Source organism: Grammomys surdaster, unplaced genomic scaffold (assembly GCF_004785775.1).
Source record: "Grammomys surdaster isolate TR1022 unplaced genomic scaffold, NIH_TR_1.0 126118, whole genome shotgun sequence".
NCBI lineage: Eukaryota > Metazoa > Chordata > Mammalia > Rodentia > Muridae > Grammomys > Grammomys surdaster.
Genome location: NW_021620926.1, coordinates 4941858 through 4962505, shown reverse-complemented (window position 1 = coordinate 4962505; position 20648 = coordinate 4941858). Strand labels below are relative to the sequence as shown.

Genomic DNA, 20648 nt, shown 5'->3' with positions numbered 1-20648 from the left:
TTTCTTCCCTTTGTAGATCTATGAGGCCCAGCCAGAGATTTCCCCGGCCTTTTGGACCAGAGAGTTTATCCCCTTGCCAAGGCTCCTGGCGATGGTGATGGTGACCACAGTGCCTCTGGTGTGCAATAAGATCATGTTCACTCAGGCATTAAATGTAAGTCACAGGGAAAGAGAGATGACTCAGTCAGTGGTTAAGAGTACTGGCACTCTTCCAGAGAACCCAAGTTCGGTTCCCAGCAAATGTTGGCTTACAACTATCTGTGACTTCATTTCAGGGGATCAGACGTCCTCTTGTGGCCTCTGCTGTGTGTGTGTATCTTTGTGTGTTTTTGTCCCGGCCTGAGCTGCTGTTCTGGTCCGCGGGTCAGTCAACAGGATCTAGCAAGAGAGAGAGTGGGGATGGAGGGACAAGAGACACGAAGAACTGAGACAGTACAGAGGGTCTGATCAAGTCCCCTTTATTGAAAGGAAATCTGGGTATTTAGGCTTTACCACCTGCCTTGCAGCCGTGGACAAGCAGGGGAATGCAGCTGAAGGTGCTTTGCCACGTGCACCTTGCAGCTGGGGGCGCTAAACAACAAAACAAGATATGTGAGAAAGCTGGGCAGTGGTGGTGCATGCTGTTAATCCCAGCACTTGGGAGGCAGAGGCAGGTGGATTTCTGAGTTCAAGGCCAGCCTGGTCTACAGATTGAGTTCCAAGACAGCCAGGGCTACAGAAACCCTGTCTCGAAAAAAAAAAAAAGATATGTGAGAAAACCAAGATGTCAATCAGAGTATGCTCAGCTGTTGTGGGCTGTTGAAAAACAAGTCTTTTGTCAGGGTATATGGCCTGAGATGGCTGCAGAGATGATAGCTGCTTTCTGCTAGGAGTCGGCTCCCAACAGGTCCCCCTTTTTAAATTTTTTTTCAAAAGGGAAGTCTGGAAAAATTTACGGAAACTGTGCCTGTCTTATGTCAGAACAAAGGACCCCAGCCTTCCTTTCCTGTCTTTGGATACTCAACAGCCATTTGGTTGAGCTCCTGTCTTAGGATCATGAGGCCTCCCAGTTAGGGGCAAGGGTCTTGAGGTGTTCTCTTACCCATCATTGACTATCCGGCTTAGTACGTAAGTTAGGGGTTAATCCTTGTCAGTCTTTTGTTGTTGTTGTTTTTGGTTTTTGGTTTTTCGAGACAGGGTTTCTCTGTGTAGCCCTGGCTGTCCTGGAACTCACTCTGTAGACCAGGCTAGCCTCGAACTCTTGAACTCAGAAATCCGCCTGCCTCTGTCTCCCAAGTGCTGGGATTAAAGGCGTGTACCACCACCGCCCGGCAATCCTTGTCAGTCTTGATGACAGAGGTTTTAGAGTCCCCTACTTCCAGCCTGTAATAACGGACCTGTATGGGTTTCATTTGAATAGTGTCTATCTATTGTCGTACAAAAGCCATCAGTCTCTTGAAAAGCATGAACCTGAGAGACAAGAGACTTAACAATGCCTGAATGGTTGGTATAAAAGCAACACTCTTTTTTAAGAGTAGCACACAACTTCCTGTGTTGGAGAAGTAAAAAGTATAAGCCTCTTCTATTCTGTAGCACTATTTCAGGTACGGAGGATAATGAATTTTACAAATGCATTATAGCAGATTCCATTCTTTCTAAATCTAAATCTATAGAGGTACGGAACTGATCATAGCTTTGATCTTCACAAAACTAGTAAGGAAATCCCTGTCCCTGCCCCAGTCAATTCTAAACTCAAAAAACAGCTATAGTCAGGGAACCAAGAGTCCAGTAGAGCCACCCTGGAGGTGCAGGTGGTGATGTCTCCTTCTGAATTGAGAACTTCGCAAGTCAGGTTTGCTGGTTGATCTGTTCCAGTTTAAAGGCAATTGTGAAGCATCTTCATGATTCCTGCAAAGAAAAAATACACTTCTCCTCCCTGGATTTGTTATTATTGTCTATTTGTTTAATCAGTCTCTCTGGCAGCCAGCGTTCGGCATCTGCTGTTTGGGAATATATGCAGACAGAACCTCTTCCCCAGATAAGCACTGGATCTGGCCCATTCCAGGTTCCAGTTAATGGGTCTTTCCAGAGGACTGTTGCAAAATTCTTTTGGTATCAGGATGCCAAGATCTGTCTGTAGCAGATTTTCCTTCAGAATCCAAAGTTAAAAAATTTAAAGTTTCTGGGGGATCCTTTGGTACCATTCTCCCTTTTTAATTTTTTCAAATTGATTTTTCACTAGCAACTGAGCAGCTTATAATTTTTCAGTGATTAGGAACCACTTAACTGCCCAGACGGGTGAGTCTCCCTTCCAGGTGATAGGATCTGCACAATACCCTAGGACTGCAGCTGAATCAATAGCCCATCAAAAATACCCCCATCAAAAAGCCTCTTCCAGTGTTGCCATGGACCTCAATAGGATGAATAATCCCATCTTCACTTTTTCCTAATCCTTTCCCCAGGAAGAATCCAGAGTTTATCATTTGAGCCATGATTACTTTAGGATTGCACATAATCAATCCCAACTGGGATAACATATCTTGGCCCCAGAGATTAATGGGAAGGCCCAGATGACATAAGGTTGTATATTTCCTGTATTTCCTTCTTTATCTTTCCATGTCACCACCTTAGAGCTTTGTTGTGGATTTTGACTTTGGCCAGTACCCCTTAGATTGGTTAAAGTTGGGGTCAGAGGCCAGGTGGTTGGCCAATCACTTTGTTTTATGATTGTCACATCAGCCCCTGAATCAACCAAGCCTTGGAATGTATTTCCATCGAGCAATATTGTCATCATAGGTTTTTGTTTAACTATAGGTTGTACCCAGTATGCATCAGAGGAACCAAAGCCTTGATCCCCTTCTCTTAGGACTCTTATATTTGTGATTAATAGGAAACAATGGAAGTAACGATAGTTGAGCTATCCTCCTTCCTGTAGGAATGGTGACTATATTCTGTATTGCCTTGGCCATTACCTTAATCTCACCTTGATAATCATTGTCTATAACTCCAGGAAAAATTTGTAGTCCCTGCATAGTAGCACTGCTTCTTCCCACTATCAGGCCAAACACATTTGGCTAGAGCGGTCCAAACACTCTAGTGGCTAAGGCCTGAGGTTCCATTTCTGGGATTAATATTGTGTGGGTGGCAGAACTGAGGTCCAGTCCTGCACTTTCTGGTGTTGCTTGACTAAGTTCTTTTTTTTCACTTTTTAAATTTTTTTTTGGTTTTTCGAGACGTAGTTTCTCTGTGTAGTTTCCCTGGCTGTCCTGGAACTCAACTCTGTAGACCAGGCTGGCCTCGAACTCAGAAATCCGCCTGCCTCTGCCTCCCAAGTGCTGGGATTAAAGGTGTGTGCCACCACTGCCTGGCTAGTTTGACTAAGTTCTGAAAGGGGTTGTTGTTGTTTGCTGGTATGAAACCGACTGCCCCATAAGCCTGTTTTGGCTTGCGTTGGTTCGGGGCCTGGGCCTGGCCCCTGGTCCCGTTTCCCTGATTATGGGAAAGGGTGTTGCCTTGTGCATCTGTCTTGGACCTACATTCATTAGCCCAATGCCTTCCATATTTGCAAAGTGGGCATAGCCCAGGCTGTTTTCTGGGCTGTCTCTGGGTTAACTCATTTTCTGTTTTGCAATATTTTGCAAAGTGTCCAGGCTTGCCACACTTAAAACAGGCCTTTTTGTCTCTACTTGCCAAAATTTGTCCTTGCCTGGCAGCCACCATAGCCCTGTTGGTAGGAGGGTGTGGTAGGTGATATTTAAATCACCAGCCCGAATATGACCAGTCAATGAAAACACAACTCAGTAATTATGAATATATTCTGTAAGCCTAGATTGGGCAGATACCCCTATGCTACTCTGTTCCCCAGCTATGAGACCCTTATAACTTGAGGATTTTCCAGACTCTGCGTTTGCCCTTCTACCTCCTGCTTCCCAGTCATCCTCCTCCATCTTCTCTCTCCTTTCCTTCTCCCTAGTTGTCCCCTCTGTCTTCTCTTCCCCAGGCATCATCGTTGTCTTCATCATCTTCCTCCATTGTTTTCCTCCAGTCGTCCTCCCTCTCTTTCTTCTCTCCCCAGCCTTTATTTCTCCACCTCTGCTTCCTCTGCCCACTCACTAGCTCCAGACTTTATTTTACAAATTAAGATGGGGAGAAGGTTGACTAGAAATCACCTGTGTAATAACTCACACCTCCTCTACAGTCCTTCACAGGAAAGGGGAATTAGTATCAAAATACAAGGCTGAGGCTGTCCACAACAGGAGGGCCCTATGTCAGAACAGAATCTGATATACCCAGTAAGGTCTGTCTTTTTCCTGTAGGGTCTAATGGCCGCTTGTCGGGCAGGATTGGCATGTTCATATGCAAGCTGTTTCACATAATCTACACCTGTCTCTGCATTACCAAAATCCTCCCTGCTGTTATCATTAATTGATGAACAAAATCAGAAAATCGTTCATCAGTCCCTTGTCTGACTGCTGTCAACGATGCACCAGGGTCTCCCTTTGCTGGGAGTTTACGTCAAGCCTTCATGACTGCATTTTGAATTTGAGAAAATAAGCCTGGGTCGTATTGCATCTGGTTATCACTAGAAGCAAATTGCCCTACTAAGGCATCAAAGGACCAACCATTGCCTGCCTGAATGTTTCTCCTAGCTGTCTCTTTACAATTGTCATGATACTCTGATTTCCAAATAAGATGGTCACCACCGCTAAGAACTGCTCTCACTAATGTATTCCAATCGCCAGGAGTCAGCCATTACTCTGTAGCAGACTCTAAGATTGCAAGGGTAAAAGGAGCAGTGGCACCATATCGTGACACTGCGTTTTTTAATTCTTTAATGATTTGAAAATTAAACCCTGTGTGATGTCTCCAAGCAACCCCTTGAGCATCTCTGGTCTCTGATACAGGGGGAGCCTCAGCCTCTCCCTCCTCTGGCTGATCTGTGGCTGAACTAAAACCAGAGGACAGGGGCTGTATTTGGACTCTGGGTTGAGGAACTTGAGAAACCGGGGGATTTTTTGTCTTTGTTTTTGTTTTGTTTTGATTTTTCGAGACAGGGTTTCTCTGTGTAGCCCTGGCTGTCCTGGAACTTACTCTGTAGACCAGGCTAGCCTCGAACTCAGAAATCCGCCTGCCTCTGCCTCCCAAGTGCTGGGATTAAAGGCGTGCGCCACCACCGCCCAGCAGGATTCTAATTTTGGATATATGTGTTTCTTTTTCTTTTGAACATGAAACACAGCATTCAAACAACGAAACAAAAGCAGACAATTGACACATGTGAACAACAAACAACAAAACAAAAACAGAGAGTTGTGTTCAGGCTGACTTATTTCTTGACCCATTTTCATTACTATGATTTACTGGTCTCAAAGTGGCAGTTTCCTGCAGCGATCACCTTCTGAATTTTCGGTTGGCCCTTCCAATAACATCCCTCACTGGGTCTCTCGTTCTCGCTGCCTCTGGTTGAGTGCCAGAGGCTCTGGCCTGCACCTCACATTGTGATGCCAGATGTCCCAGACCCCTTCTGCTCCACGCTGCCCCATGTTTGGGGGCCAAGTGCTCTGGTCCAAGGGGGTCAGTCAACAGGGTATAGCAAGAGAGAGAGAAGTGGGGATGGAGGGGCAAGAGACATGAAGAACTGAGACAGTACAGAGGGTCTGATCAAGTCCCCTTTATTGAAAGGAAATCTGGGTATTTAGGCTTTACCACCTGCCTTGCAGCCGTGGACATGCAGGGGAATGCAGCTGAAGGTGCTTTGCCACGTGCACCTTGCAGCTGGGGGCACTAAACAACAAAACAAGATATGTGAGAAAAACAAGATGTTTATCAGAGTATGCTCAGCTGTTTCGGGCTGTTGACAAGTCTCTTGTCAGGGTATATGGCCTGAAATGGCTACAAAGATGATAGCTGTTTTCTGCTAGGAGTTGGCTCCCAACAAAAACAAAGGTAAGTCACACAGACACACAGACAGACACAGACACACGCGCACACACACACACACAGCTTTCTCTTGCAGAGGTGTCTGAAGTGTATGGTCCCTGAAAATACCTGATGGTGTTTGACTGTTTTGTCAGACAGAGCTTTGGCTTGAAGTCAGTGATAAAGGCAACTGTGCACCTGAGGTTAGCCATTTCTTCTGGCAGTGACTAGCATGGTGTCTTCAGCTCTGTTTCAGCATACTGTGGGGACCCCTGTCCCTCTTCACTTCTGTAGAATATGTGGGTGTGGGAAAATGTTAGAAGAAGAAAAGGTTCTGCAGTAAAACTTCACTCATAGTGTCAGAACTCCCAGCCAATCTCTAAATTCCTTCAAGGGCCTTATGAACCAGGTATTAAGATTTCTGGGGACATTTACACTGAGGAACAGCAATTTTCAGGCAGTGCTGGAGGAAAAAGTGATACTTACATTTTGTATCATTATTTAGTAGCTAAGAGCACTTGCTCTTCTTCTGGAGGACCCAACTTTAGTTTCCAACCCCCATGTTGGGCAGCTCACAACTGCCTGCAACTCCAACACCAGAGCATCTGAGACTGTCTCCTGACCTCTACAAACACCTACATTCATGTGCATATACTCACACTCAGACACACACATGTACACAGTCATATACACACACAGATACTACACACACACACAAAATAAACTTCAAAAAGAATTGACATCTTATTTCTGGTAGAGTTCCCCATATCCCATCAGAAACATCATTCTGTGAGTTCCTGTTTTTACCATAGTGTCCTGGGCCCACCCTCTTTTTGATAATAGGATCTGTGGGTCCTTGAACATTGCTCATTTTCTGAGGTCTTTGAGGTCCTTGACACTCTTCCTGGTTGTTCTCTAACTAGAGAACTCTGGGTATCAGAAGTCTGTGGTATGGGTTACTTTTTATGTTACTCCATCTTTTGTCACTATTCCAACACCTTAAGTTGTGTACTTGTGCATAACTTTAGAGGCCTAAAAGTTCAAGGTTGAGTGACCTCATGTGTTTAGGCTTTTGTTAGGCCCCATTTATTGTGTCATGAGCAACAGCAGATGAACAAAAAGAGGCAAGAGTGTTTGCAGAGTGTGGGGGAACACATGGTGAGAAAGGAAGCCGGTGACTAGTGAGGGGCTAGTTTATTTTTCTTTGGTTTCATGGTGGTCAGATTGGCTTTCAACTCGTGGTATTCCTCTTGCCTCAGTTTTCTGTGTGCTAGAATTATAGGATTATGTACCACAAGCCCCAGCCTAGGTTTTTTGTTTTGGTTTGCTTTTTGTAACAACACTTGCTTCTAGAAATCAACTCATCCCATGAGAACTGTGCTAACTCACAACTTCAGCCTCCTCAATGATCCTGCCTCCTAAAGGTTCTGTCACCTCTCACTGCCACCATATTGCAACTAGGCTTCTAGCATATAAGCTTCTGGGGGGCAGATTTCGTCTAAGTTGTCAAAGTTACTTAGTCTTCATAAAGATGGGTTTCATCATGAGCAACCTGCCATGTTTTCTTGACTTCTTTCTGCCTTACTTCATGTGAGTGCATCTTATGGACCCCAAGTGGCTGCTGGGGAGAGATCCTGTGCTGTCACTTCAGATAACATGTAATAGCTGAGTGTTGTCAGGGAAGGCTTACTGAGAAGTACATGCAGAACGAAATCTACTGTGGGACTCCACCGGCAGGAGCTGCTTTCCTGGCAACTGCTGTCGTCAGATAGATGCTATGGGGGAAGGTTCCCAGGTCACCTCAGTGTAGAATCCTATCATCTCTTTTTGCTTTTCCCTAATAACCTGAAGAGCAAGAGCCTGTCATGCACAGTTGTCCCCGAGAGACACATCTGTCTTTAACTCTCTTTTCTTCCCAGTTGGACAGCATACCTGTGAAACAGTCAGCATTATCCCTTATTTCGGTCATTTTGAAGAGAGCATTAAAAACAGTTGACCACTGTCTGGACAAAGAGGCATGGCAAGATTCAGACGTGTACACGGCTGAGATGATGGAAGAATTCGTTCAGCTCTTCAGAGAAGCCTTGGGCAAGGTGGGTGCAGGTCCAGGTTCGAGGTTTCACTGCAGACCCCTTCACCAAACACAGAAAAGAGAAAAGGTTATCCTGGGATGTGGGGTGGGAACCGAGGGGTGTGTCCTCTTAGCTGCTAGATAGAAAAGGTAGCAGGCAGTGTCCTGGCTCAGTACTCAGGAGCAGCTAATAAAATGTTTGCTTGTAGATCTCACTTAGATCAGATCCTTGAGTGAGCTAAGAGTCAGGCTATGACTTGGTTTTGAACAGAAACAGCAGCTCCTCATTCTAGGGGAACCTGTGGCTCATTTGTGGCTGTACTATGCTTTTTTCTCTACCTGTAAATACACACACACACACACACACACACAGATGGTACTGTGGCTCAAGTTAGAAAGGAATGAGAATTGGCTGGAGAACATCTGGTTTCTCCATGGTTAATTCCACTAGTAAGGTATGGCTTCTACACACTGGCCAGCAGTGTGGAGAACCCTGCTGGTACTTGGCCGGTTACTGGCAGTGTTTCCAAGAAGAGTTCCTCCTGTTCCAATGTCTGGTTTGAGTGAAAGACTCACTGCAGTTGTAAGATATGCTGCAGAAGCAAGCTTACAAGGCTGAGCTGTTCTCATCCCCCCTTTGTCCCTCCTTTCTGGATTTGCTTTTGCCTTTCCTTGTTCATGCATCAGTTCATTGATGTCTTTCCATGTTTCAAATGACTGATTTTTACATTTTTGCTTCTCTTTGGCACTTAGATTTTGCCAGATCTGAACACTGTTATTTGGGTCTGGCAATCATTTAAAAAGCAAGAGGACCATGAGAAAGTGAAGCAGAGCAGTAGCAAGACTCCTGCTGCCTCTAAAGCTGTCCAGCATGGTGAGAACCTCAGCTTACTTCTGCTCTTGACCTAGAACAGATGTCAGGCAGCCAGGATGGCTCCTCAGAGCATCCTCAAGCAGTTCTATGTCAAGGCCCCTCTGGCCATGAAGATCTTGTATCCTTCTTTGTTTAGGGAGAAACATTAGGTGGAATTGTAAATTTTAGTATCAGAAATATTTTCAGTCTTTGTATGCTAGCACCATGTCTGAAGACTTGACCACCCATGCTGAGTGAATGGGTAAGCATTCTTGGTGGCTGTGCAGATGGAGGTGGGCTGTACACACCTCTTGTGTTACAATTTGGTGTTGGCCAGGTGTGGTTTTCCATACTTAGACACCACAGGGCAGTCCTTACTGTGTATCCCTACTGCTTAGATGAGGACAGGAATCCCAGAGATTGATAGGTAGCCTTGGCCTAGCCAGGCTACAGCAGTAAAGAAGGCTTAAGGGCAGGTCCATGGAACAGTATCAACCCTGTTACCACATTGGCCCTTAAATGAAGCTACTATGTTTTTGTAGCCAGAGTGTGTAGGATGCAGTTGACTAGGGCTATAGTGTGAATTCTCACCTGATCAGGGACAAAGGACAAATATTTGTCCTAATGCATGTTGTCTCCCTTTGGTGCAGACGATGCAGAAACAATTCTTCTGAAATCCGTTCTGCTCCAGGTCATATGCCTCTACCAACAGGTTGTTCCCCATGTGGTCACACAATACAACTTTGACTTCAGCAAGCTCCTAAAAGGTGAGTCTTAAGGGACTGTGGGCAAGCTGCTTTTGTTTCTGCCAGTGGGGATAAAGGACAGTCCAGTGAACTACAGCAGAGTCTAGGAGCTGAGGATCAGGAAGGGGGCATGTGGGCAGTTTATCAGCACATGTGATCTGCCACCATAATTTATTCGTACCATCATTTTCTCTGCTAGCTGGGCTCCCATATTACATACTTATTGAACACAGGATAGCAGTGAGAGTGGAGAACAGCCAGCCAGCCTGGGCAAGCTGCTCAGGTTTGTCCCCAAACCAGGTCATTCTGTACTTATTCCAAGGCAAGGGTGCCTGGGGACAGAAGAGAGAAGAGTGCTGTAGAAGGGACATGCCATCCTGTGTGTACACAGGTGCGGTATACGTGGTTATATTATGTTTACCCTTAGTGAGTCAGGCTCAAGCCATCTTGTATAAAATATCATCATGGTGGTCTGGACACGGTTCCCTGATGGTCAAGTTTGCCTAATAAAGTTGACTTTATAATTAGGCCTGCAGATGACTTGTAAAAATACCATTCTAGGAATTTATATGTTATTGAAATATTATTTTCAAGACTTATAATTAACATTTTAATCATTAAGGGTGAAAAGTTGTCTTTTCCATGTGAATATGAAATTTATAGACATATGACCATGGAGGTCTTAGGAGTGATATCCTTCCCAAGCAGGAGAGGACTCTAGAGAGCAGGCTAGGGAACAGGGTCAGTGGTCAGGCTTGGTGGTTATAGTCTCGCTCCACAAAACACTTATGGCTGTAATAATAGGGCCTGTTCTCTGCATAGTGTAATGGGGTATTATAAGATTTATGAGTTTAGGACCACACTTGGAGGCAGTGTGGTGTGGTATAGTATGGCAACTTCAATTATAGGACAGGTTGAAATTGGCTAAGGGACAAACAAGGGGTATTTTGGGCATGTAGAATTTGGACTTTTGTTGACACATTCCAATAGATATCAGGTGGGGGTGTCAAGAGAGGTATGCTTCTCACAGCCTGAGTGAGGGAACATGGAACACAGGGGACAGACTACATCCTTTTTCTTCTCTGGTCAGAGTCTCAACTCTGGGTAATCATGTTTTCCTGATCTCTGGCTGCAGGCATCATCTCTGAGCAGGGCCCTCCTGAGGAGGTCCCCCCCATCCTGCAGCACCACATGCTGAAGGTGGCCCTGGAACTGCCTGCTAACAAGTTTTTGTGGCTAAAGGCACAGGTAGGAATTGGACATCTCTGGTCTTCTGCTGCTTGGCTGGCTTTCTCTTTATCTTTCCACAGTTCTTGTCAGTGAACACATTTGGAAATAAAGCACATCACTTTCCCTTCGTTCTCACCCTGAAAGAACTCAGTAGCCAGGCTGGGGACACCACCATGCCAACTGAGGCTGGGGACACCACCATGCTAACAGAGAGCTGAGGCTGGCAGATGTTGGGCACAGTATTTGTATGTCTTCAGCAGCATCTTCTAGGAACAGAATGTTCACTCATGTAGGGAAGATCAGCAGGTCCCAGATGTTCACCTGTGCCCTCTAACCCTAGATGCTGTGTCCCCCCGTGCACTGAGGGATGACTAGCAAGATTACGTGTGCTGAGTACCTCAGATCATACGGTGGCTTGGTTCTTACATATCTTTTTATATAGAACCAGTAACTTGGAGAGGCATGTATACACAGCATTTTCATAAAGGTGTGTATATTTGCATAAGGACTTACAAGATGGCAGGCTGCACAGAGGGTGCTTTCACCACTCCACCCAAACCATGTCGGGCAGGCTGCTGGGGTCAGAGGAAGTTCAGGACACTTCTGCAATGCTGTAGCTCTATGGTGGGCTCAGGTAGTGCTGTCCAGAGCCCTCCTCTCAGCCTTCAGCTATCTCCATCCTGAAGTGAAATGGTATACGTTGATAGAGTTTCATACTAGCCGAGTTGGGCCAGTAGATCTTGATATATGTGGAAAGCTAGAAAAATTGTCCTTTTCACACTGGTGCTCGGGATAGAACCTAAAGCCTCTGCATGCCAGTTAAGCACTCTACCACTGAGCCACTGAGCTACCTCTCCTTCACACTTGTTTATAAATACAAGAAACTTGGGTCTCACCTTAAAAACAAAGCACTCCAGATCATAAGATGTTGTGGAGTAACAGGCAGCAAGTCAAAGTAATACGAGAATTTACATGTAAATCACTGCAAATGTATCAAGACAGTAGAAGAAAATATAATAATAGTTATCATTCAAAAGGTGGGAATACAAACATGGATGCATACACATGTGCTTACGCTCACACAACCGTTCACACATGTATGTGTGCAGACCATCTCTAGAAAGACATGGTGGAAACTAGGACACTTGCTCTCTCTAGAAGTGGAGGGTGGAGAAGAGAGGCTTAGTCCCTGTACTTCTGTTTCCCAGGACAAAGGCAAACCTTAATAAATAAAAGTGAAAGAGTGAACATATCCTCCCAGAATTACCAGTCACTAACCAATAATTGCACCATCTTACCTGCATATCAAGTCAGCACTTTGAAACAATACAGGAAGTTCATGTTGATGGGTCACTTGTCTAAGTGTGTTCTGGAGAGTCTTTAAAGAGTGACAGAAACAATGGAGGCAGAGAGCAGTTATCAAGTAGAAGGGACAGCAAATGACACACAGTGCTGCGTGGTTCTTCCTTCGGCACTTTGTGGCATGACGCTCTGAGTGCTTGTGGATCATGAGAGTGTCACTTAAGTGTCACACTAAGACATGTTTCCACACAATCTTTGTCCATGAAAATTTGCCCAAAAGAGGATACTTAATGTGAAAGAAATGACAACTCTAAGACATTGATTGACAGCCTGGAGGTGGTGGTGCACGCCTTTAATCCCAGGACCTGGGAGGCAGAGGCAGGCGGATCTTGAGGAGTTTGAGGCCAGCCTGATTTACGGAGCAAATTCCAGCACAGCCAGGACTACACAGCCGTGTGTGTGTGTGTGTGTGTGTGTGTGTGTGTGTGTGTGTGTGTGTGTCTACACACACGACATTGACATTCTGTGCTCTACCCATATCATGCTTCTAAAGTGCATCTTTCTGTACTGGCATTGTGTACTGGACCAAGTCATCCCCAGAACTTTGTCATATTCAGGGTCAGCCTCTTCACTAAGGGACATGACACATCACACAGACTTTCAGAGTGTGGGTCTGGGCTCTGAGGCTCTGTGCACTTCTCTAAGATAAAGGTTTCTCAGCGTGTGGGTCAAATGACCACAAGGGTCACCTAAGACCCTAAGAAATGACAGATATTTATGCTACACTTCATATCAGTAGCAAAGTTGCAGTTATGAAGTAGCAACAAAAGGATTTTATAATCGAAGTCAGCACATGAGGAACTACATTAAAGGATTGCAGCATCAGAAAGGGTGAGAACCACTGATCTAAGGCCTGCGTGCAAAGTCTGGAAGCCGTTCTAAAGGCCCTGTTATGTGTCCACTGAGTGGCTGGTGTGTTCACATGGCGTCCTGATGAAGTGCAGCCCTGCAGCTGAGGTGGACAGCTCTTCACTGCCCACTTGTGTGCAATGTCTACTCCAGAGCTTTGTTTCCAGGACATGGACTGTTACCTTCTGGGACTTCGATTTCTGTGTGAGTCAGATAGGATATCAGCTATGCCACTTCTAGGTTGGGGGGAGGATTACGTGAGCCATGTACATGAAGACCTTGAGCCGTGGCCCCTAGAAATGCTTATGTGCTGCTGCTGTGGCTTGTTACCCTGTGCTGCTGGAGGATTTGAATGAGTGACCTAACTTCTAAGGTTTCCTATGTGTAGCATCCTGGTACTCTTCTCTGATTGGTAGTTGAAATGAGATACATGAGGAGCCTGGCAATGTGCTGAGCATGCAGTCAGTCACGTGTTTGCTCAGCAAGTAGTGCCCCTTGTTCATTGTACATATTAACAGTCTGAGATGATGTCCAAACTCTAGGAAGGCCCCGAGGCAGAAATCCTTGGAGGAGAACGCTCGGTTTTTTACCTGCTGATGAAGATGTTTGTGAATAGTAGCCATTTACAGCTCAAGTCATCCACTAAGCTTCTGATCATAAAGGTCAGTATCTTGTAGCAGTTTCTCGTCTGATAAGTACTTGCATGACTTTCCTTATGGTGGTGACTTAGAATGTGGTAGGAGTACTGTAGAGTCTTGTGAATTTTTTATTTGAAGTATAGTAAATTTAAAATTTTTATAATGATTTATTTGTTTATTTTGTGTTTCTGTGTGTGTGTGTAGAGACTAGAAAGGTGAACTATGAATCAGTCAGGACTAGGACTCTGCACACACTCTGTTCCTGTGAGAAACTGTTTCAGAGCTGAGGCTGGTCCCTCCTTCCCACACTTCCCTGGGCCTGTCACTTTTTGACTTCATCTATCACCCACATCTCAGATGTCCCCAGAGTTAGGTGCAGGAGTGAGGACTTGGACCCCTTGTCTTCTCTCTTGCATGTGGCACTCACTCTAAGGTCACTTGACCAGCCCGGCACTGTGATACACTAATATATGCCTGTAGTCTACGCTCAGTAGTTCTGAGGCCACGTTTCCACATTTCTTGTCGCAAAACCACTAATGGTGGCAATCAGTGCCAAGAAGAGACTTTGTGGTTTTCACTGAAGAGCTGCATTTTGAGCGCCTTACCTGAACAGCTTTGAGGCCCACCCTGTCGGCGCAGCCTTTCCTTTACTGACCTCATGACTAGTAACTGCAGAGGTGCACATTACAGTTGCAGGGAGTTTGATGCACATGTTGCAGGGCTCTGTGCCATAAGAGCACTTAGCCCCTGAGCCTCCTACATCAGTGGACCATTATGGGTCATTTATTTGTCAAACAGACCTTGTCTCATCCCAAGCCATACTGTAATGATGTGCTTCTTACTTAGGCTTGGCGGTCCCTTAGGCTAAAGGTTGAGTCACACATGCTTATCTCTTTGTGGAATCCAGATAAAAAACCAGTTCCCTAAGAACCACCTGGATCATTCTCCTTACTATCTGCTAAGGAAAGGAAAGAGAGTAAACAGTAGAAAGGAACCTTGTTGTCCCCAGTGGGGCATGGAGTGATCTCCGTCCCGGAAGACTAGCTGTTGCACCTGCACTCTGTTTGACACTTGTGCAGCTGCACAGAAAGTAGTTCTGTTCTGACCTCCACATGGCTCCACTGCCAACAGATTCTCCGGGACACAGGCGTGTTCGAGCACACGTGGAGAGAGCTGGAGCTCTGGCTGGAGCACCTGGACAGCACTGCAGAGGAGCACAAGGAAACCGTCATTCAGTTCCTGGAGCGGGTAAGTGCCCCGTGGAAGCCACACTGAGGCTGTCTTGATGCACTTAGGCCTGAGGGACCTCCTGCCATGCTTCACCTCCTAATCTTGCTCACGTGAGACCCACTTCATGTTAGCCTCTGAAATAGCAATACTTTATCGCATGCTTCTTGATTTCATTTGGGAAGCTTGTTTTTTCATGAAAGAATAAATTTATCCAAAAAGCCAAGTTACAAACCAGTAGAAAGATACTTTTAAAATTGTTTAACAAAAAAACTTTCAAAATCTTTTCAGTAAAATTATTGTTGTTGTTATTGTTGTTGTTAATAGAGGAGCTTAATATTTTCTTACTTCCTTCAGTTTAGACTAAAGGCATTTGGGTTTTTTTTTTTTCTCTTGTTGCCATTCAACTATCTTCACCTGCCTCTTTTATGTTCAGATTTTACTAACACTGGTGGTGAATCCTTACTCATACACGGACAAAGCATCTGAGTTTGTCCAAGAAGCCAGCACCCTGCAGGCCACTGTGGGGAAGCCAGATGCAGATGATGTCAGCATTCCCATCTCTCACATCGATGGTAGGTTTCATGCCCAGAACCTGCCTGTGCTCTGACTTTCAGGCCACAGTTAGAACAGGACTTGTGCTGAGGCTTTGCTCAGAGTGCAGACAGCTCAATTCCTAGTGAGAAAGATGAGGCCCCTCTCGAGATGAAGCTGTCTCACTTACAAACTGGGCCGTATAAGAACTTAGCTGCTGGGTGTTTGTGTGTGTTGTCTACTGTGCATTGGCACTGTTAAACTCTGGATAGATCCCTAAAGTGAGGAAGGTGTTGCTTTCCTCCTTAATATATAGTTCAGAGGCTGGGAGCAGAGAGGCCAAGTCACTTTGACTGTCACAGGTACTTCCTTGCAACTTTAAGATATGAACCTGTTCACCAAGCATTTGATGGAAACAGATGCAGAGAGCCACGGCCAAACATTAGGCAGAGCTCAGGGAATCTTGTGGAAGATGGGGAGGAAGGATTGAAGACGCCAAGGCTCAAGGCCTACACAAGAAATAGGGGCTCACTGAGACTAAACCATAAACCAGAAAGCATGCATGGATGGACCTAGACCTCCTACGCATATGTAACAGATGTGCAGCTTGGTCTCCATGTGGGACTCCTCTAACAACTAGAGAAGGGTCCGTCTTTGATTCTGTTGCCTGCCTTTGGATCCCTTTCCCCTAACTAGGCTGCCTTGTCTAGACTCAGGTGAAGAGGCACCTAGTCCTATTGCAACTTGATATGCCAAGGCGGGTTGATATCCATGGGAAGCCTCCCCTTCTCTGAGAAGAAAGGAAAGGGGGATGGGAGGAAGGTGGGTGAGAGGGAAGGACTGGGAAGAGAGGAGAGAAAAAAAGGTTTGAACCTAGGTGCCCAAATACTGGTCTGTGCTATAGCCCTCTCAGGTATCAGCTTGCTTGTCTGAACATGGGGTAATGCTCCTGGGCTTTAGTTACCACCTTAGCAGCGTAGCTTGCACTTTGTCAAATACCATAAAAACTGTAGACCTTGTCCTCACCTGTTCAGGTCTAAACTCTGGGAAGTGTTCTTCCCCAAAAGAAGTTTGAAAATTTTTGTTCACTTTGTTTTTCTCTTTTTGTAAACATTCTCTTGCCTCTCCCTGTCTTGGGCTGTTTCGAGGATCCTCTGATGGCTCCTACTTAAGCTAGCCTTCCCTCTTCTGTCTCAGATGTGCTGGACATGGTGGACGTTCTGGTGGAAGGCAGCGAGGGCCTGGACGAGGATATTGGGTTCTTATTAAATGAAGACATGATTCTGCTCACCTTCCCCTTCAGTGCTCTGGTCCCTGCAGCTCTGGAAGCCAGGAATAAGCTACTCCTTGGGACAGAGTGTGAAGCAGGTACCTATGCGTAGTTAGGGTGTCTGCAGAGGTTGGGGTTAGGAATGATGGGGACTGGAAGTGCTAAGGGCAGCGGTCAGATTCCCTAGTGATGGACACAACCTGTAGCTCAAAGCACAGGGATGGATGTGAAGGCTGACCAGGCTGCTGGCAAAGCAGCCCTTGAAGGATGGATCTGGAAGAATGTGTTTACATGGCTCCCTGGAACCAGCTATAGCTGGGGTTTTCTCGACAGCACTCAATCCCGCTGTCTGGATAGCGATGATTCTTGGCTACGTTGGGTTTCCCAAGTATCTTAGATCTGAGAGATCATAGCAGTCTGGAGAGCCCACACTTTACCACAACCATGAGCTCACAAGGCAATAGTTTGAGGGTAACACCAAAAGTCTGTTTCCTGCTTGATCTTGTCGTAGGCCAGTACAGGCCAGGTGGCTTTTCTGGTGGTTGTCTTCTGGGATGTGGCCCAGGGGTATAAGCTCTTCCCATCTCATAGCTAGGCCATCTGAAGGCTATGATCACTGGGTGAGGCAGTCCTGGTTATCCTAGAGGCAGGGAGTGCTGTGCCTGGAGTGGGACTCGTAGAGGCCTGTATGCCAAGACAGAAAGGGACAGGAAAACCACCTGCAAGTCTTTGGCCCAGGTAGCTTTGGTCTAGCTATGTATATACCTGGGCCTCTCCTTGCAGACCTGAGGACCTGATTTCAGACCATGTGCTCTGTATGTATTGAAATAGAGCCTTCCCACATGGGTGTCTGACCCTTCATGGAGCTGACACTCCTTAGTCTGATGTGAATATGGAAGGGTATCATGTCAGGATCTCGGAAGCAATCTCACTAATCCCTAACCCTGCCTGCCCCGATTCCTTTTCAGGGGAAAGCATCATGGCATATATGACTACAGTGTTGACTGACCTTCTCCATACCCAGAGGGACCCCCTAGCTCTGTGTCTTCTGCTCCAATCTTATGACAAGTTTGAGCCTGTTAACCTGCTCTGTGGTCAGCAGCTTGCCCAGTTTCACAGATACTACAGTCTCTGGATTCCTGAGCAAGCCCAGGAGACCCTGGTGAGCTGCACTCACTGCTCCTCTGAAGTGTTTCTTCATTGATGTAGCTGGACATGCGGCTGGAGGGTCCAGATGCTGACAGCTTGCAGAGCCAGTGCTTAGCCTTCCTCTGTCCTCTGCTTACGAGAGGAATGCAGTCCTGTTATCACTGCTCAGCTGATGGGAATGGGTCGGCTCCCTAATGACAAAAATTAACCTGTCACTGCTTCAGCTTGGCTGCTTCCTCTTTTCCTTCCCAAGTAAAAGAAGTGTTTATCTCACTATCTTCTGCAGACCTCAGTGTTCTCAGCTAACATGCCTGCCCCTCGATACACCCTATGAGCTCCATATGAGGAAAGGAAATGGGTTGATAGGGGAGGATCTCTGTAATGGAATTCTTGCTCAGATGCTGTGTGTCTAAACACTAGGGCACAGAGTAATCCTTGCTGTGGATTTGTGTGGATTCATTCCATTTCAGCTATGCTTAAAAATGCAGATAGCATAGGGCCTTTTTCTTGTGATGATAGCCATGTTGATGGTGTGCAGTGTGTATTTTTTAGGCCATTTGATCCACTACCTCTGAGAGGTAGGCCAAGACTCTGATCACCCTTGGCATACTTCCACCATCAGTTGGTGGTGGGATACAATTTGGTCAGTCTGTTTCCAGAGCTTATGTCCAGAACAGTGATTGTCACCTTCCTTTGCAAAGAGGCCATGGTCACAGAAGGTTCGGTTTAGTACCATTCCACCTGTGCTCTGGTGTTGGTGCCCACCCTCTGTGGAGTGGATCACAGCTGGATTCATCCTTCGTGGTATTTATTTAAACCTGGTTGCCAGGCTCTGATCATAATTGTGACCTAGCTAGCAGGTATGGGGTGGGATCCTGAGACTCAGCCTTTGTCCCACTGTCTCAAGTAATGCTGCTGCCGCCCTGGTCCTCAGACCTCAGTGCCTGAGCTCATGAGCGAAGGAAGGAAGCCGTGCACTCTGAGTCGTGCATAGATTCAGATGGCAGCTTTCTGGGCACACGGGAATAACTTCTGTTTGGAGCAAGACTGCTCTCGAGCCTTCTTTCTTTCCTTTGACTGTTCCCCACTCCCCACCCCCAGTCCTTTTGACAAGATATTCTGAGGTAGGCAGGTAGCTTGCAGCAGGCCTTTGCTTTAGGTGGGGTGCTTTTCTAGTTTGCAGCAGTTCATCCTGTTAATACAGGGATCAAATCCCATGTCTGAGGCAGTCAGCTCCTCACTAAAAGGTCTGTTTGTACTGACCTTTTAGTGTCTGTTTGTGCCACACGGCCCTGCATGTTTAGTGTGAAATGCCCTTCATTACACATTACCACAATTGTCAGCAGTATGTGCAGCCTTTGCTTCTGAGGTAATTTTGTTTCCATTTCTATCCTTTTTGGTCTCCCAGCCACTGCAGATGTCCAGTAGCTCAGGACCCTATACACCCCCGTCACCTTCCTGCTTCTCCAGCTTGCTGCAAACAGCGTATGAAAGCCGGACGCTTGGGGATAAGAGTGTTCAGACAAAGCTTGTAGCCGCTGTCCCAAGCCTAGCTCTGCAGCACATGCTGCGCTCAGCCAAGCAAGTACTGCTGTACCTCAGGAGCACTGTGGAGAACTTCAGCCAGGTCAGTGCCTTTCATTCTCCTCCCAGCTCCCACAGGCGGAGCATGTGCTCTTCTGAGTCTGCACCACAGAGAGGGACAGGGATCTGGATAACGCCGCAAGGTGGACCCCAGTTCTAGGACCTGACTCTTGGATCCGCACTCCTGTGCTGGGCCCCTCCTCAAACAGCTGTGCAGAGGCAGCAGTGCCCTTCTGTCTGCCTAGTGTATGGACTCGGGACAAGGCCCTTCCTGTGGTCGCCTGGAGATAGCATCATGGCCAGCCTTGTCTGTCACAGTTTGTGAGTCCAAGTAGCTCACCTTTGAACCTTATGCTGATGTGCTTTTACATTTCCTTACTTTAGCTTTGCTTGTTGACTCATTCCCCTTATTTAAAAAAACAAAAACAAAAAAGCCAGCTGGTGGAAGCACATTACCTTTAATCTTTAATCCCAGCACTCAGGAGGCAGAGGCAGGCTGATCTCTGTGAGTTCCAGGATAGTCAAGGCTACACATAGAAACCCTGTCTAGAAAAATCAACATCTTCCACCCCCCCCTTAAAAAAAAAAACCTTACTACATTTATGTATGTATTTACTTACTTGCTTAGTTATGTGCACATCCATGCATGTGGAGGCCAGAGGCTGCCGTGTAGGTGTCGATTTTCTTTCACAGTGCTTGGTGACTAGTGCCCTTACCTGCTGAGCCATCCTTTGCCTTACTTTAACCAAAGTTAACATTTGTGTTTCACTGAGGTTTAGGAAGACGACTTTCCCATATTCCATGCTCCTGTAAATGACGAGAACATACCCAAGTGCTCTCTTATCTACAGCTTGGCTAATCTGGGGAAAAATGGTGGGAAGCGGAGACTGCCTTAAAGTTCTGGAGGAAGCCAAACCTCCTTCTCTGTGAGAGAAACTTGGAAACTGCATACAAGTCCATCTTGTCGGCCTTCCCTCCAGTTTCTTTCTGTGACGGGTCAGCCCTTCCTTGTCTGAGGGTCCTGTGTTTCTTACAGCTGGGCAGAAGTGTGGGCCCAACTCTCCTTCAGTTCCTCCTGGATCTCCTTAAGCACCTGGTTATCCACTCTGAGCAGCTGGACGCCCAGAATCGGCGGAAGTTGGAGGCTGCCCGTGCCGAGTCTGATCTCTTTTTGGACATGGAGTCTGTGGCTTCACTTGAGTTGGCTACTGACAAGGTACTCCCCTGCCCCCATTCAGCC

General features: G+C 46.3%; 1 protein-coding gene across 1 annotated transcript in view; it reads left to right on the top strand.

Moving 5' to 3' along the window:
• Nucleotides 1–20648, top strand: part of Urb1 (URB1 ribosome biogenesis homolog) — a 65182-nt gene that overhangs the window by 18606 nt on the left and 25928 nt on the right. Inside the window, exons 10-21 of the mRNA XM_028756390.1 lie at nucleotides 17–154; nucleotides 7815–7988; nucleotides 8720–8840; nucleotides 9470–9586; nucleotides 10701–10813; nucleotides 13549–13668; nucleotides 14776–14892; nucleotides 15308–15446; nucleotides 16603–16773; nucleotides 17644–17837; nucleotides 19233–19451; nucleotides 20445–20624. Of these exons, the coding sequence (XP_028612223.1) occupies nucleotides 17–154; nucleotides 7815–7988; nucleotides 8720–8840; nucleotides 9470–9586; nucleotides 10701–10813; nucleotides 13549–13668; nucleotides 14776–14892; nucleotides 15308–15446; nucleotides 16603–16773; nucleotides 17644–17837; nucleotides 19233–19451; nucleotides 20445–20624 (1803 nt within the window). The remainder of the gene's footprint in view (nucleotides 1–16; nucleotides 155–7814; nucleotides 7989–8719; nucleotides 8841–9469; nucleotides 9587–10700; nucleotides 10814–13548; nucleotides 13669–14775; nucleotides 14893–15307; nucleotides 15447–16602; nucleotides 16774–17643; nucleotides 17838–19232; nucleotides 19452–20444; nucleotides 20625–20648) is intronic.